Source organism: Mus musculus, chromosome 1, assembly GCF_000001635.26.
Source record: "Mus musculus strain C57BL/6J chromosome 1, GRCm38.p6 C57BL/6J".
Lineage (NCBI taxonomy): Eukaryota > Metazoa > Chordata > Mammalia > Rodentia > Muridae > Mus > Mus musculus.
This window is the reverse complement of record NC_000067.6, coordinates 58,735,632-58,753,452: the sequence shown is the minus strand read 5'-3', so window position 1 is coordinate 58,753,452 and position 17,821 is coordinate 58,735,632. Positions and strand designations below refer to the sequence as shown.

The window sequence follows — 17,821 nt, the reverse complement described above, 5'->3', positions numbered from 1 at the left end:
CAAGCACACCCCCCCCAAGCCCTGCTGAGCCACCACTGAGGAGACTGAGAAAGCTAAGACAGCACCCGAGTCCTTGGAATTCAGCATTTGACTGACAGCTAAGCAACATTGTTATCCTTTGTAATTAGGGAGCAAATTTGAAAGGGCCAGTTAGTCCTATACTTGAACATTGTAGCTTCATTCCATTTACTAGAAGCTAGGGCAGTGATGGTTTCCTCCTTCTAATAAATATCCAAAATGTTTGCAGTCATCCCATTACCTCTGAAAACCAAGACCATCAGTGGGACCATGTCTGAAACCAGGCCAACACTGAACCCTACAGTGCATACGCTGTGCTTTTTCTATAATACGCACCTATATAAAGCTCAATTTATGTTAGGAGAATAAAATAAATATATTCAAAATATAAGCTGACTAATGTAAAGTAGTCATAAGCTGTGCTGAGTCTTTATTCATTCCCACCCCTGCCCCCCAAAGCAATTTGAACTGGGAAGGGAAAGTCTCTGTCCTGTCGAAGTCCATCGGACCAAGCATGGTGGTGATATCCATCTTGGATAAACATGTAGTAAAGGATAAAGGTAGAGGGCACAGAGCCCAGTGACTCACCTGCCTTGCTTCAGCTGCTGGGAGAGCTTCTGCAGATACACAGAGGATGAGCTGGAGGGCTTCTCCAAGTGAGATACGTCTGCTGTGCACAGGCTCCAAAAGATATCAGCTTCTGGGTGAGTTGTGCAGTGTCTGGGTTGCAGGGGCTTAGAGTCCACATTTTTTATTGATGGCCCATCTACCTCCAGGCTGCTATCTTCCAACTGGCTACCTAACGACTCATAGTTCTGAATAAAAAAGAGCTTTGGCTTCCCTCTGAGAGAAGGGCACGTGTCCCCCGTGAACATGTTCTTGACATGATCCAAGGAGAACCCTGAGTGAACTTGATCTCTGCCCATCATGCTTTGGGAGCCTCCTAGGCTCACCAGAACACATGCAAAGCTGTCATAGTCTTGATGTTGGGCCATACTTGCATATCGGCGAACAATCTGGGTTATGTCATGTGACTTGGGAAACAAGAAAAGCTGGATATGATAGCCCAGGGAAGTGAAGGTCTCTTGAAGATATTCTGCAGAAAAATAACAGAAAACAACACAGAAGTGAGAAGAACCAAGAGACATTGGGCATGACGCCTAATCTGGCCTGGTCGCCATTGCGCATGTGTTTCTACGTAAGGATACTCTGAGACCTCTGAAAGTAGAAGCAGCTAAACATGAAATGTGCAACTTTTGTGCCCCGAGTTTCTCATGAAGACACGTTCCCTGCAACACCACTTTCTCTGCCCACAGCCAAGACTGAACCCACCCAATGCCACTAAACCAAGAAAGAAGAAAACTGTTGTCAACCAAACTGTGTGGGAAGCCGCCCCCACATTCGCCGTCACAAGATGGCGCTGACAGCTGTGACACCCGAGCAGGTGAAGCCACTGGACAACTAACAAAGATCGTCCAGGGACCTCAGGAGTCCTTCTCAGATTTTGTGGCCAGAATGACAGAGGCAGGCTCTTGCAGCCTACAAGGTCTTATTGTCCACCCTGGAGTTATAGATCAAGATTATAAAGGGGAACTTCAGGTTCTCTGTTCTTGTCCTCAAGTTGTCTTTTCTATATCACAAGGGGACAGAATAGCTCAACTAATAATTTTGCCAAGCCTACATGGCTGTTTTTCCTTCCTCTGGTATTCCTCGAGCCGCCAGAGGGATCGGTTCTACTGAAAATGATTCTGATTACTTAATAATGCCTTTAGATTGTTGTCAAATTTTATCTACTCCTCATGTAGGGGTAAACCCTCGTGGCGTCAGGCCATTACAGGTCTGACAAATGGATGTCACGCATATTTCCTCCTTTGGGAGAAATCAATATTTACATGTTTCTATTGACACCTGCTCTGGTGTAATGTTTGCCACACCTTTAACAGGTGAAAAAGCCTCACATGTGATTCAACATTGTCTTGAGGCATGGAGTGCTTGGGGGAAACCCAAACTCCTTAAGACTGATAATGGACCAGCTTATACATCTCAAAAATTCCAGCAGTTCTGCCGTCAGATGGACGTGACCCACCTGACTGGACTTCCATACAACCCTCAAGGACAGGGTATTGTTGAGCGTGCGCATCGCACCCTCAAAGCCTATCTAATAAAACAGAAGAGGGGAATCGAGGAGGCTCTACCCCGAGTACCAAGAGTGTCTGTGTCTATGGCACTCTTTACACTCAATTTTTTAAATATTGATGCTCATGGCCATACTACGGCTAAACGTCATTGTTCAGAGCCAGATAGGCCCAATGAGATGGTTAAATGGAAAAATGTCCTTGATAATAAATGGTATGGCCCGGATCCTATTTTGATAAGATCCAGGGGAGCTATTTGTGCTTTCCCACAGAATGAAGACAACCCATTTTGGATACCAAAAAGACTCACCCGAAAAATCCAGACTGACCAAGGGAATACTGATGTCCCTCGTCTTGGTGATGTCCAGGGCGTCAATAATAAAGAGAGAGCAGCGTTGGGGGATAATGTCGACATTTCCACTCCCAATGCCGGTAATGTATAATGCTCAAGTATTCCCCTGCTTTTTTACCACTAACTAGGAACTGGGTTTGGCCTTGATTCAGACAGCCTTGGCTCTGTCTGGACAGGTCCAGACGACTGACACCATTAACACTTTGTCAGCCTCAGTGACTACAGTCATAGATAAACAGGCCTCAGCTAATGTCATGATACAGGGTGGTCTCATGCTGGTTAATCAACTCATAGATCTTGTCCAGGTACAACTAGATGTATTATGGCAAATAACTCAGCTGGGATGTGAACAAAAGTTTCCGGGATTGTCCATTACTTCCATTCAGTATGAGAAATTTACTAGGGCAGCTAATTTGTCAAAAAGTCTTTTTCAGTATATGTTACAGAATTGGACGGCTGAATTTGAACAGATCCTTCGGGAATTGAGACTTCAGGTCAACTCCACGCGCTTAGACCTGTCCCTGACCAAAGGATTACCCAATTGGATCTCCTCAGCATTTTCCTTCTTTAAAGAATGGGTGGGATTGATATTATTTAGAGATACACTTTGCTGTGGATTAGTGTTGCTTCTTTGGTTGGTCTGTAAGCTTAAGGCCCAAACTAGGAGAGACAAGGTGGCTATTGCCCAGGCACTTGCAGCTCTAGAACATGGTGCTTCCCCTGATTTATGGTTATCTATGCTTAAGCAATAGGTCGCTGGCCATTCAGCTCTTGCACCCCACAAGGCTAGTCTCATTGCACGGGATAGAGTGAGTGTGCTTCAGCAGCCCGAGAGAGAGCACTGCAGTAGAAGGGCTCTGCGGCATATATGAGCCTATTCTAGGGAGACATGTCATTTTTCAAGAAGGTTGAGTGTTCAAGTGTCCTTCCTCCAGGAAAAACAACACGGGACCAGACCAGGACCCCTCTAGGTGATGAGCCTGGAAGGAGGTTATGTGTACGGCTCCTTTACCTGCACACTGGGGATTTGACCTCTATCTCCACTCTCATTAATATGGGTGGCCTATTGCTCTTATTAATAGAAAAGGGGGAACTGTGGGAAGCCGCCCCCACATTCGCCGTCACAAGATGGCGCTGACAGCTGTGTTCTAAGTGGTAAACAAATAATCTGCGCATGTGCCAAGGGTATTTCTCCACCCCATGTACTCTGCCTTCTCCGTGGCAACAACTCGGCCATGGGCTGCAGCCAATCAGGGAGTGATACGTCCTAGGCGAAGGATAACTCTCCTAAATAGGGACGGGGTTTCGCTTTCGTTTTTTGGGCTTGGGGCTTGCACTCTTGCTCCTGAAGATGTAAGCAATAAAGTTTTGCCGCAGAAGATTCTGGTTTGTTGTGTTCTTCCTGGCCGGTCGTGAGAACGCGTGTAAGAAAACTGTAGTAGAAGGTTTGTTCTTCAAAAGGTTCTTTCCTCAAGGTACAGAGGAATGAGAAGTGTTTGCAGGGTGTAAATCCAGGTGTGCGTTTAAATGGCAGTCTGGGTTATGAATTCCCCCTCCCCTTGCTGTGGACTTATACAGAGGCCCTTAGATCTAAGTCGGGACTATTTCTAGATTGCCCAGTTTCACTCTTAGTCTAGGCATCCTGGGCTGCCTTTGCTGTGAAAGGAAGTACACGGTAGTAAGCCTGACAATCCTGCTTTCTAATCCTGCCCTTGGACTGCAGGGCCGTAAGAAAGGTGAGACTCCCTAGCTTTCGAGGAAGTGTTAACAGCCACCAACCAGAAAGAGTGCTGTGAGGATTAAACAATAGAAATAAAGACAATATAAGTAATGTTCAGTCTTATTCCATTGCCTAAAAGATTTTCCACATATTCTAGAAGTTTCTGTGGCTCTAGGTCCAATCAAGTCCACTTTTTTCTCATCTGTCCAGTTTGCCTTTACTAGGAGAATAAACACAGCCTCTTAAACCAATTCATACCTTTGATAATAAAATATAGACATTTCTTTCTCTTTCCCATTCAAAACTTCTACATCACCCACTGCTTTTCTGTTCTTTATCTGACAAATGCCTCTACCTCAAAATTTGCTGGGCAGGAAAGCTGCTCTGTCCTGAACCCAGAGACCCAGCAAGTGCCTCCCATTCAGACTGTTCATCTACCTCTCTGGACTTGTTCTTGCGTCCTGTCTCCAACGCCAACCCTTCTCCAGTGGTGTGGACTTTCCAGAAGTCTATCCTAAGTTTGCTCCAAACCGAACCACACAGTAACTACAGCAGTCTAGCTTCTACTGAGAGCAAGCGTCTGATATAAGACTGCCCAGAAAGGGATCAAGGGGAGAAAACGACTGAAGGTCACATGACTATTGAGTACCAGTTCTCAGCGCACTGTCCAAGTAGGATTCATATGAAGTGCAGATAGTCACAAACAAGCCAGACTCACAGCTTCAGCCTTCTTGCCCACCCAGCTTGGCCAACCACAAATAAACGATAAATGCGAGAGAGGAGAACCTCAGTTTGTATTCTAGGTGCCAGGTGAGAACAGAAGGACAAAATAAAGATGAGAAGGAAGACGGCTTTGCATGAGCAGTGATCTAGGAGGCAGGAAAGAACTGGCTTGAGTGTTTGAAATTGAATTTGCTCAGCCTATGAGTGGTGCCTGTGTATACATAGTATATACTAGAACTTTCCATGCCCTACACTGTACCAAGACAAGGTGGTTTTAAAATGTCTTACATGAGAGCTCAGGGGGCAGTGTCTTGGAGAGGGCCACATGTGGGACAACTGGAGCCTCTTGGCAAGATCCTTAGCTTTCCAGGCAGGCAACAAATGGCTCCTCCAACCCCAGTCAAGCCTTCAGTTAGCCCCAGCTGAGTGCCTCACCACAGACTCTAAGCCAGAAGAATCCCCAAAGTCCCGACCCACAAAAACCGTAAGCGATAATCAAGTGAATAGTTTGCTTCAGCCACTTAGTTGTCGAGTGATTTATATGCATTATTAGATAGATAATGCTCTCTCTTGTCAGTAAGAATGACCCAATCATCTCTACTCACGACTGTAGTTATACATACTCTTATCCTCTGCTGACCCACCCTCTCCTGGAAATTAGTTATATTCTCTAATGTTGAAAAAAAGATAGAAAAGTGCAGACACCATTAAGCTCACAACTAGCAAGCCTCTTATTAAGGAAATGGGGGCAGGGCACGGTTTTACAGGTTTGCTGATTACCTGTTAGATTCCTCTTTCTCCTTCTACGATCTGGGTGGTAGAAATGATCGACCACACTGACCCACCCTAGCCGTCGCCCTGGGGTGCGAGCAAGGTTTAAAGTGCAGAACTATACCCAGGTTAGGTCCAAGACAGGAAAGCGAGAGAAGCTACCTTAGGACTTTAACCACTCGGCAGGAATAGAGACAGCCTAAAGAAACGCATGTGCCCCTGCCTGTGCCAGACAGTTGAAACAACGGACCCGAGATATTATAATTACCCCCGGAATCTCATGCAGGGAGGAGGAAAGAGCTGAAGCTTGGTGACTGGTCGGACAGATTTGCAGGAGAGCCTCGAACACAGGCAACGGTGATGAGCTGGACCCGACCTTTCCTAGGTCAGCTTCATTATGCAAACCTCCTGCCTTCTACTTAAACCTAACTCATGGATTACGGGTTACCGAACCTCTTTTTCCTCTTCCCAGTGTGGCCATACGAACTAAATCTCTGTTTTCTGCTTTTCACTGTTATTGTGTTTTTAACTGGTCTACTGCAGATAATTAGTTAGCACCACAAGACTAGCAGGTTAACAGGATCGCAGCCCCACTGCTAGCTCCTTTCTCTTGCTATGGCGTATTCTCTCCGCTAGGGAGCAGAAGTAACCAAGGAAATGCAGGTTCCAATGCACTGGCTGGCCAGCTTCAAAACTCTCTTCACTGGTAAAGCCTTGGTGGAAAGCCCAGCCAGCCCTCTTGCCCAGGCTGATGCGCTCGGGTAGAGCAAAGGCTGCTCTACCTTCCTTTTCCTCGGGTTCAGTGGCTCAGCTTCCGCCTCAGAGGGGCTAAGTGTAGGATAAGCACGCAAAATCTAACGCAGAAAATGTTTCCCAAAAGCAAGAGGGGAAAGGCAAAGGTCCCACATGCCACAACCACCACCAAGAAAAATCCGAAATCTGTATGGGGCTTGGGACAAAACAGAGCAATCCTCCGATATGGCAAGGCAAGTCAGTCAGCAGCCTGTTGTGGGCCATCACCGCTGACATTTCCTCTATTGGATGGCAAGACCAGGTAGGCACAGATGCCAGCTGGAGCAGTACATCAACATTCCTTTCCTCCGTGAGCCAGCAAAGACAAGCATGTAGCACTGTCTGATTTATACACTGTAAGGAATGGGGAGGGGGAACGTGTAACTTTGAGTAAGTGAGAGCCTCCATTTGTTCATCTGTGAAATGGGCATAATTCTAACACCTAAACCAAAACGGCAGAACCCAGCGGGGTTTCTGTAAAGATACTTCCAAACTGCATTTATTCAAACATAAATGATTAATTCTAAAGGAGATGAAGGCGGCATATCAACCCGTAAATCAGAGACCCTGCCAGGCATCTTCTTCCTAACTGCTTATGACTTGGATGCAAGTCTCCTTATTCTAAATTAAAACGATCTTAGGGTGGACAGACTCTGTGCTCCATGTATGGCTTAGCTACCATACCAGTGCTTACAAATACAGGAAGAAACAGTTGGGTGTCGGTTTTATAAAATAAAACGTTAACAAAATACAGAAGCACCGCGTCTCCTTCTCCCACCCTGGACAACCCATGCCCAGCCCAGCTGCAGCTTGGCAGCTACAACTGCTTCTTAGAAACCACGGATGCTCTGCAGTTGGCACAAGGCTGCCAGGAGCCAATCACAGGCTCAGGAAAATGCCTGGGCCTTGCTCATCTAGAATTCATTCATTTACGCATTTAGAATTCATTTTGAGTTATATAAGCAGATTTATCTTAGCACCTTCTAAATAAATACATGGAATAAATAAGAGGCAATGTCTGGCCAGCCTATTTACAATCAGTTACTGGGTGCCCTTCATAAGTCAAGATACGGTGAATAGGTGAAACCCAAAGTGGGCAGGATATCCTAGGTGGGGAAGGGAAGGAGGACAAGGCCAACGTGGATTTCGGAGTGTGTGCTCATACAGAGGTTACAGGTCAGCCTTGGGCTCCCTCCTGCCATCTGTGTGAGAAGATCTCTTTGCTGTTCTGTCCTGTGTCTGTCAGACTAGGCTGGCTCATGCACTTCCAGAGGCTCTCTCATCTCTTCATAGGAGGGCTGGAACTACAGGCAACACATGCTGCCCTTTATTTGGGATCAAGAGATTTGAACTCAGGTCTACACATTTGTAAGCATGCACCTTTACCCATTGAGCAATCTAATCCTAAAATAAGTTCTTCCTTCCTTCCTTCCTTCCTTCCTTCCTTCCTTCCTTCCTTCCTTCCTTCTTTCCTTCCTCCCTTTCTTTCTTTCTTTCTTTCTTTCTTTCTCCTTCTTTCTTTCCTTCCTTTCCATTTTTAGGCTTGAGGACAATTCAATTTTTATTTAAAAAAAGAAACAAACAAACAAACAAACAAACAAAACAGGGTGAGGAAGCTATAAAACTCAGCAGCTACCAGGAAGAGAAGAATAGGGAAGAAAATGAAAATTGCCATGCCATTTGAGCCAACAGGGAAGTCTGACACATGACAGAAAGCAGCCACCTGGTGTTTGTGGCTTTTCTATGGGAGGCTAGATGCATACACTCTGTACCTGGGAGGAACAAACTACTGTAGCCCCCAAACTTGAGTTTTACTAAGCTTCCCTTATTGTCTTACTAGAATCTATGACAAGAGACACGGACCAAGCACACAGCTCGCTGCAGATGAAGGTAACACATGTGTACACATGTGTGACTGGATGTCTCATCATTTAGTGGGGTCACAGGACAAATAATCACTCACCGAAACAAAGGGCAGTGTGATCTCGGACACTGGAGCGTTGCGGGAGAAGTTGTAACTTAAGCCAGAGTCTGAAAAACCAGGGCAAAGGAGAGGAAAGTCCCTCACACAAGCCGCTGACAGGGCAGATGTTGGTGAGGAAAGGCATAGCTGGGGCAACAGCTGGGTGGGAGCAGGGCCATCTGGCACATATCCAACTCTGCATTTGGTCACCTAGGCCAGCTAAGGCCTCACTGCTTCAAGCACACACTCGAAGAAAGCTACAAACCATCTTTTAAGAATCTATATTGCTGGGCAGTGGTGGTGCACGCCTTAAATCCCAGCACTCAGGAGGCAGAGGCAAACAGATCTCTCTGAATTCAAGGCTAGCCTGTTCTACAGAGTAAGTTCATTTCCGGATAGCCAGAGCTACATAGAGAAACCCTGTCTCAATAATAATAATAATGATGATAATAATAATAAATCTTTATTATGCAAAGTTGATTACTGGTAATTCTTTCCAGATGATATTGTATCAGGAGAAAATAATACCAATGCTATATAACCCAAAACAGTTTTCTGGTATGCCCAAGACAGCCAGGACTCAGACCCATGACCCCTCACCCAGAGCGCTAGGACCTCAAACATTCAACAACCTTAGGGTCGTTTCTGCCAAGTCATTTTCTTGGAAAGACTCTCAGGAGAGGAAGACTCCTATCCCATATCATGTAAATATCCATTTGGTTTGCAACCTAAGTATTAACATACCTGTCAAAGGGGCTACCCTGAACATGTACATGTAGCACACTACCTTTTTAAACTCTAAAATACAAGGGCCTCCAACAAGGGCCCATAGACCCACACTTCTTAAATACACCCTAGGTTTAGGCCTGGTGAAGTGAGGGCCTTAAAGAGAAATTTCATTAATAATGTTAAGCTTTGGGGCTGGAGAGATGGCTCAGCAGTAGAGGGCACTGACTGCTCTTCCAGAGGACCCAGGTTCAAATCCCAGCAATCACATGTCAGCTCACAACTACCACGAGCTGACTCCCTCACATACACAAGCACACAGGCAAAACACCAATGCACATAAAATGAAAATAAATTATTTTTAAAAATAATATTAAGCTTTTAAGCAAATAGCTGCTTGAGTCCAGAGGATAGACATGTCCAGAAAACAAAGAGTACCTCATCCCACACTCCTGTTCCCAGGAAGAAGCCATTCTCAGGGCACTGATCACATGAGAACCAGGAGGGGCCCGAATGGTTTGTCTACCATTCCTCTGAACACAACTTCCCTCTACTATTGTGGGTGTCACTTGCCCCTTTTCTTCATGAGCAGAGACCAATCCTAATGAGCGCCCTACTTCCCCGTGCACAAATGTTCTTATTATATAAATGTGACTACAAGAAAATAATGTGTATTCAAGGTTCCACTTGTTCCGTTAGAAGGAGAAAAAAAAAAAAAACACATAAGGAGGCATGGAGCAACCCCTAGCCTGTCAGTGTAAGAAGAGGAAGTCTCTTCACATGACACTACAGTGGAAACTGCAAAGTCTGCTACCAAATGTGTGTCTTAGTCAGTTAAAGATAACAAAGATATCAGAAGCGGCAGCAGAGGAGAAAATACTTCCTCTAAAAAACTTGCAAGTGTTCTCTCTGTCTGTCTGTCTGTCTGTCTGTCTGTCTGTCTGTCTTCACAGAGGGACTGGGACCTCTCAGCCGCCAAAGCAAAACAAAGCGATTTGAACAAACCCATACCGTCTCGTCTCTTATCTGCAGATTAGCCACCTGAGCTGGGAGAGTCCATAAGTGACTCTAAGCCAGCAGCTTGTTTTATTCTCAAAGGCGCATGAGTCAAGAGACCCCTGACTCTCAGAGAGAAGGAGCAGCTGACGTGCCCTTCTCTGTAGGGCCAGGTCCCCTCTAGTCACACACTCCATCTCCAGGATGTTAACCTCGAAAGGACTACACTGACATTAGCTTACATTTCATTCCAGACACTGTCCTGTGTCCTTTATGAGTATAATCTCACTCTCCCAACCATCACATAAAGGAAGTTCTGTTAGGAAGTCACGTTTTAGCAGAGACACTGAGCCCGCACATCACAAGCTAAGATAGACAGCAAAGCCATGATTAAAATCCGGGCAATCACTGCCAGGGCCCAACTCTGCTGCTCTCCTACAGTGGGAGAAGTACAGCTATGCACACATAGACATACAGCTGCCCATAACTCAGGAACAGACGTCCAACACAGGCCCTGGGTGTTAGTCATGAATAGCTGAGGCTTGATGACTCATGGCAGGTTGTGACTTGATCTTTATGAGTCTCATAAACACGGGTACAACACAGAAAGCTCTGTACTTCAGACATTTCCTGATGATGAAGGAAGCAAGGCCAACTACAATCAAAAGTAAAAGAACAATCCCACAATGTCCTTTAGAACAGTCAGTGACTCAGTGAGGAGCTATTTCCTCATTTGTCTACTGATGCTAATAGCTAAAATGGCATCTTAAGGGTTAGGGTTACTATTGCTGTAAAGAGATGCCATGACCAAGGCTACTCTTATAAAAGAAGAATTTAATTGGAGGTTTGCTTACAGTTTCAGAGGGTTAGTCCATTATCATCATGGCAGGAAGCAGACAGGCATGGTGCTGGAGCAATAGCTGAGAGCTTTATATCCTGATCCACAGGCAGCAGACTGGGCCTGGTGTGGGCTTTTGAAATCTCAAAGCCCTGCCCCTCAATTACACACCTCCTCCAACGAGGTCACACGTACTCCAGCAAGGCTTCACCTACTAATCCTTCACAAATGGTTTTTCAACAGAGGACTGAACATAAATATATGAGCCGATGGGGGTCGTTCTCATTCAAACCATCACAAATGGAAAGGACTCTTCTCTATAGCGAAGAGACACATTTCTCATGTACCAAAATAGGACATGAGAAAGTGGGATTGTAGCTGAAATCTTGGGAAATCCAATTTCATATTTGCTAATCCGCCCTTCTCTTAGATTGTCTTTGTACAGACCTCCCTTTGGTAATATTTGAAGTGAGGCATCTCTCTGACTGATGCTAAGGAGTGTTGAGAGACATGAAAGTCGTGAACTACAGTGATCACTCATCTGAAGGAAGGGAGAGGTGATTAAATGCAGCCGTATCCCAGGCATCTAGGCTTGCCTCGTTCAGTCTGCACCAGACATCCAACACCTGAGCCAAACAACCGGGTCCAAACAATGAAGGCTCACAGGTAGATCAAACAGAGAGGAGATCTTAGTCACATGTGGTTCAAACACTAGCCACACCCCTACGTTAACACAGACACCATGTTTTTAATAGCCCCAAGGAAGGCTTTCATGGTCTATCCAGGTGAAGTGAAACATCTGACAATATTAGAAACCAGAATGCCTTGCATTATAAATGTCCCTTGCAGACCAGGACCACCCTTAGCCACATTATCCAGGATGCACAGATAAGACACACAAAGACACACCAACTTCCACAACTTAAAGCTAGTGTTGTGCTCCCGAAGTTCATCTCGTGTTCCTCCTAACCCATAACTCAACTGATTTATCTATGTCTGTTGTCGTTAGCCCAAGCCATGTAAGTAATGACCAATAGGAAGTGGGTAGAGATGAGGTGCATCCTTCTCAGGCCTTTCTCTAAAATCTGTGATGAGATCCGCTACACAGTCTCTACTCCCTCATCTGTCAGTCAGTCAAATACAGAGGACTCTACAGACTCCAAGGCATCAAAGGACGACAGGACCCCTGGCTGACCCTATGACATAACAAGCTCCCTTAGCCCGATCCACACTAGACAATGACATGGTTGAAAAGCAAGCACCATAGTAGAGTGTACTTTGTTACTGCAGTTGGTATCTGCCATGTTGACAGATCCACCTTGCTTGGTCATGATCATGCTGTAGGGAGTGGATCCCGGGGTTCTACACTTACTTGTGTCGTTGCCAATACAATCAATGATCAAGCAGATTCCTAGGGGCTTGCTCTGCATCCTGTAAGTCTCTTCACGGATGTGCTAGAAAGAAAGGCAGGGATTAGAGATGCTGGATACTTCTCTGAGACTTATCCATTCTTCTTCTCGTTTGTTTTAAACATTCCCTTTGGCAGGTGAATCACTCAATAGACACAGCCTAAAGTCATCACGGCTGACAGTTCCCAGTAATGTCAATTTTTTCCTCTGTCACAGTAATGAGTTTAAGACAAATAGCTATTCCAACTCTTACTTAATTTGAATGAGAAGTATAATTTATTTTACATGTGTCTTAGCTTTGCAGAATAAAGATAATTTGAAAGAGAGAAGATGGGTCACATGCCCTTGTAGAAGCCTGAAGTAGCACCAAGAATCAACTTTCTAAGCCAGCACAAATGGAGGCTTTCCACTGCTTCCTCTGCAGAGGCTCCACCCGGGCAAAAGCCAGGGCTTGACACAGTTCAGCCGCCACTCAGAACTTCCCTGCATCCCAAAGCTCATTCAAGCCTTCCCCTTGAACATAATTTTTCTTTGTTATATTCAAGGTTCCTGTTCACTGAGTTCTCAGGAGAATTATGCACAGGCACCAAGTTGTCACAAAGAATTTTAAAGAACAGTTTTTGTTTGCTTTGTAAGACGTCAGTGTACTAGTATATACCCTTGCATGCAATACCAAATCAGAGAATTTATTCTTTACCGGAGGTAAAAAAGCTCCTGATTCCTGGATGGATGTCTTCACCAGTGTTCCTGAGGGATGGGAGAGAGAGAGTCATTTACAAAGTAGAACTAAGCCCACACCCAGGCTGGCTGAGTTCTTTTTATCATGACGTTTTGTTTGCCCGTTTCTTTAGCTTCCTATTCTTTCTCCAGCTAGACTCAGTCCAAAGTTCCAACCTCACACAGAAGAGCCTGACCCAAAGGGAAACTCAAGAGCCCTGTTATTCCAGGACTATGTAGAAAAACCATGACATGCAGGTGACAGTCGTAGCCCTCTTCCAGGGGACCACCAGGTGGCTGGTGAGTTTTTAACCTGATAAGGAGAATTCAAAAATGTCACTTCTCTATGGTTTTCCTACATGGGCCAAAACTCTGGATGACACCTAAAGGAAAGAGCGTTGGAGTGTGCAGGAGAGAGGCTCATGTGTGTGTGCTCTGTACCGAACAGATGGCCCATGTTTTCATAGTTCAGTGATGCTGGGAGCCGATAAAATAAAATGTCAGCAGCAAGACATAGCTCAGCAAGCCTGGCAAGTGCTGGAGCCCACAGCAAATTCTGCCCCACAACAATGACTCACTTTAGCCCGCACAAGTGGGAGAAGCACTGGGTTCCGAAGCCACAAAAGGGCTGGCTCACACCTCAGTGCTGAAGAGCTGTCATCTCATTAGCTCATTCCGTCTCTGGGCCAAGACTGCTGCGAAATGAGAAATGGTGTCTAAAGATAGAGGGGGCAGGGGGGCCTTACCAGCATCTGAAACATTTGGGGAAATGAATTGGGTTGTTTGATTTTGTTTCAGAGGTGGGCTCTTGATATGTAGCCTAGGCTAGCCTCCAACCTGTTCTCCTGCCTCCACTAATGAGTGCTGGGGTTACCATCCTGTGCTACCACACTAAGCTTTGAACTAGTCTCTTCCTGTCCCTGTCCCTATCCTACCCCTGCCCTCTCCCTCCCCATCTCCTTCTCTGTACATTTGTGCATTTGCATGCTTGTGAGCAGGTGCAAAGCAACCCTGCTTCCACTCATGGAGGCCAGAGGTAATGGTAAGAGTCTTTCTAATCACTTTTCTTTTCTTTCCTTTTCTTTCTTTCCTTTTCTTTTCTTCTCTTCTCTTCTTCTTCTTCTTCTTCTTCTTCTTCTTCTTCTTCTTCTTCTTCTTCTTCTTCTTTTCTTCTTCTTCTCCTCCTCCTCCTCTTCCTCCTCCCTTCCCCTCCTCCTCCTCCGTCTTCATTTTTTTTTTTTTTTTACAGAATCTCTTACTAGACCCAAAACTTAATTCATATAGGCTGGCCGGCCAGCAAGGCCCAAGGATCCCCCTGTTTCTGTCTCCCCGGTGCTGGGATTACGGGCATGCACCATCGTATCCAGCTTTTACTGTAGGTGCTGGAGATTAAACTCAGGTCCTCATGTTTGTGTGGAAAGCGTTTCACCAAAGAGCATCTCCTTGGCCACTGAGATGAGCTTTCCAAGGGGCAACTAGCAATATCCTTTAAGACAAATTGTGCTTTTAGAAGTTTGGTTGGTTGGTTTTGGTTTTGCTTTGGGTTTGGGGGGGTGGGGTGAGGGCTTTTTTGTTTTGTTTTGTTTTGTTTGTTTTGTTTTATTTTTAGGTTTTCCAAAACAGGGTTTCTCTGTGTAGCCCTGGCTGTCCTGGAACTCACTCTGTAGACCAGGCTGGCCTCCAACTCAGAGATCTGCCTGCCTCTGGCCCCTGAGTGTTGGGATTAAAGGCGTGTGCTACCACCATCCAGCACTTTTACAGTTTTAAGGAAACAATAAATCCTAAATTTAGAAAAATGTGTTTCAAAAACATCTATCGACCAACTGCTTACACTGGCCCAGGCTAGGAAAAACCTAAACGCCCAAACATAAAATTGATTACGTCAACAGTGATACATGTGATTACATACTTTACAATGTTTAAAAGGCTAAGAGTAACTGTTATGCATTTGACACACCCATGCAACATATGTATATTAAAATGGATGATTAAATAACATGGACTTAATACAGAATAACGTACATAAACACTTCTTGTCACTGTCCCCTAAAAAATAAGTATAAAGGCTATAGCATTTCCATTGTACAAAGCAGTGTAAGTCATCTAGAGATGGCTTAAGTGTAGGAGTGCATGTGGACAGGTTATATGCAAATGCTGTATCCTGCTGTATAAGAGACTTGAGTATCCGCAAACTGTGGTACCCACAGGGCATCCTGGAGTAAGTCACCTACAGACACTAAGGGACAAGTGAATGTACTCCGGGTTAAAGATGAAGAGGTTTAAATCAACCACTGTAGGATTGATAGGCGAGCACTCGACCATCATGTGAGAGGTTCTAGGTTGAATCCCCAACAGCAAAATGAAATTGAAAGCATGTTAATCAAGCTCTAGCTGGGCGTGTTGGCCTACTCTGGCAATCCCAGCCCTTTAAGAGATGGTTGTTAAAGACCTACCTATGCAACAAGACCCTTTCTAATAAAAGTCAATAGGATAAAATAAGTCAAATAAAACTATGGCTATTGCTGATATATGAAATTAGGAGGGGGATTTTGCTTGATTTTCTTCTGTTCTAACAATCAATGTTTATTGTAACAGAAAAGAAAGCCCATGCCATGAGTGGCAGACGGGACTCTGTGCCTGCACAGCCTGCAGACATGTACTCAAATTATTCTTCCTTAGAAAATGTGAGTGTGACATGGCGTCTCGGGGTAGTCACTACCTCCGCCATCAGTGGAGCCATTTGCAAGTCCAAGCTGACCTGAATACATGGTTTGATTATCTTAAGCTTCTTAGTTTAAGACAGACCTGACCGAATGCTTTTCCTTCTATTAGTAAGTCAAGTTCAGGTCAAAGCAGACAGGTGGCTCTCCTTACAGTGTCACCAGGTGTCGGGAGCCTCAAGTACTCTTCTGGACTACATGATAGGATCGCAATGGAAAGAACGCGTGCGTTTTACATTCCTAAGCAAGCCTGCCGGGTCTCCTGTTTTCTTTTCTACTTTAAACAGCATTCGGAGCGCTAACTCTTCCACCTCACCAATGTTTTAAGAAACAGGCTGTCGCTTCCGAAACAAATTCCGTTCTCAACAGTTTTCTCTGAAGAGAAGAACTGTAGGTCGGGAGCGGCAGGCGTGAGCAGCACCATCTGGCTAGTCGGGGTAAAATGGTTCCCAGTTTCCAAGAGCACACGCAGCCTGCAGGCTACAAAAGCTGCACCCACAAGGCTTCCACCAAGGCCAGGGCGCCGCCCCACTCAAAATGTTCACACTGCTCGTTCGTGTCCGTGCCCCTCTACTGCGCGCACAACAGATCCAAAGGCCCTTGGGTCGCACTGCCCTCCATAGAGGCTTAGAGCCCTCGCTGGCCTACAACACAAGCCACCTCACCAGTGTAAGGCAGCGTCCTGACTCTCAAATTAGAAAGGCCTCAGTACAGCAAAGAGATGCTTTTTAAAAAATGATGTTCTGGACTGGAGAGATGGCTCAGAGGCTGAGAGCACTGGCTGCTCTTCCAGAGGTCCTGAGTTCAATTCCCAGCAACCACATGGTGGTTCACAACCATCTGCAATGGGGTCTTCTGGGTGTCTGAAGACAGCGATAGTGTACTCATATACACAAAATAAATAAGTAAATAAATACTTTATAAAAATGATGTTCTAAGCCAGGCATGGTGGGACATCACTGTAGTTTGAGCCCTCAGAACTGAATCAGGAAGATTGTTAGGAGTTTGACGTTAACCTGAGCTACATCATAAATACCGGCCCAGCCAGGGTTACACAGCAAGGTTCTATCTCCATCCCCACATACAAATAAATAGACAAATAAATAAATGAGTAAGGACTTTAGGGAATGCCATGGCTAAAGTGCTGACATTTTAAGAAGAGACCATGTAGGTTGAAATGAACAAGCTTTTAATTGCATTTCTTTTCTTTTTGTGGAAGAGAGACACTGCCCTCTCTGGAGTTTCCAGATTAGCATTTCTTCTTCCTGCTGCTAGATATTTGGTTTCATGTGCCTTATTATCACGGTCAGATTAATGTTTAATATGGTCTGGTTATAGCTCCATTTCAGAAGTACAAATGGCCCATCACTCACAAATACAGCCAAGGCGGTCGATGCTCCCGTGACGTCAGTGTAGTTAGATTTAGGTGCACTAAGTCAGAGAGTAACAGGAAGTGCCAAAGAGGAGGGCACCGCAGGAACATGCTTCGGCTCTTTGAGAGCTTAATTAAAACATGTGAATAAAAGAAGCAGCCAGCTCTAAAAAGGAACTTTTCCTTTTTTCTTTTCTCTCTTTTTCTCTTGTTTTAGATGACAGGGTCTCCCTATGCTGCTAAGGAGGCTTAGTCTTGAACTCGTGGGCACAAGAGAAGCTCCCACTTCAACTCTCCAGCACCTAGGTCAATAAGCATGGCTCACCACACACCACAATGTGTACATTTTTTCCCCAGTGCTGAGGATCAAACCTGGGGCCTCATTCATGCTGGACAAGTGCTCTCCCAACTGAACTACATACCTCACCTCCTTGCCCTTAAATTATTAAGCATTTATCAAGAATAAATAAAAGAAATTGATGGCTTACTTTGACTGTCACGGTATTCCACAAATCTTGGCTCTTTACTTCGCCCATTCTGGAGCTTCAAATATAAAACAGAAGGTCACA

At 45.2% G+C, this 17,821-nt stretch overlaps 1 protein-coding gene across 12 annotated transcripts in view; it reads right to left on the bottom strand.

The window, feature by feature from the left end:
* Positions 1-17,821, bottom strand: part of Cflar (CASP8 and FADD-like apoptosis regulator) — a 47,574-nt gene that overhangs the window by 5,432 nt on the left and 24,321 nt on the right. For all 12 annotated transcript variants that reach the window (XM_011238420.3, XM_011238421.3, NM_001293804.2 and 9 more), the window contains 4 exons: positions 17,741-17,795; positions 13,141-13,190; positions 12,407-12,488; positions 607-1,114 (listed from right to left, as the gene is read on the bottom strand). In XM_011238420.3, the coding sequence (XP_011236722.1) occupies positions 607-1,114; positions 12,407-12,488; positions 13,141-13,190; positions 17,741-17,795 (695 nt within the window). The remainder of the gene's footprint in view (positions 1-606; positions 1,115-12,406; positions 12,489-13,140; positions 13,191-17,740; positions 17,796-17,821) is intronic.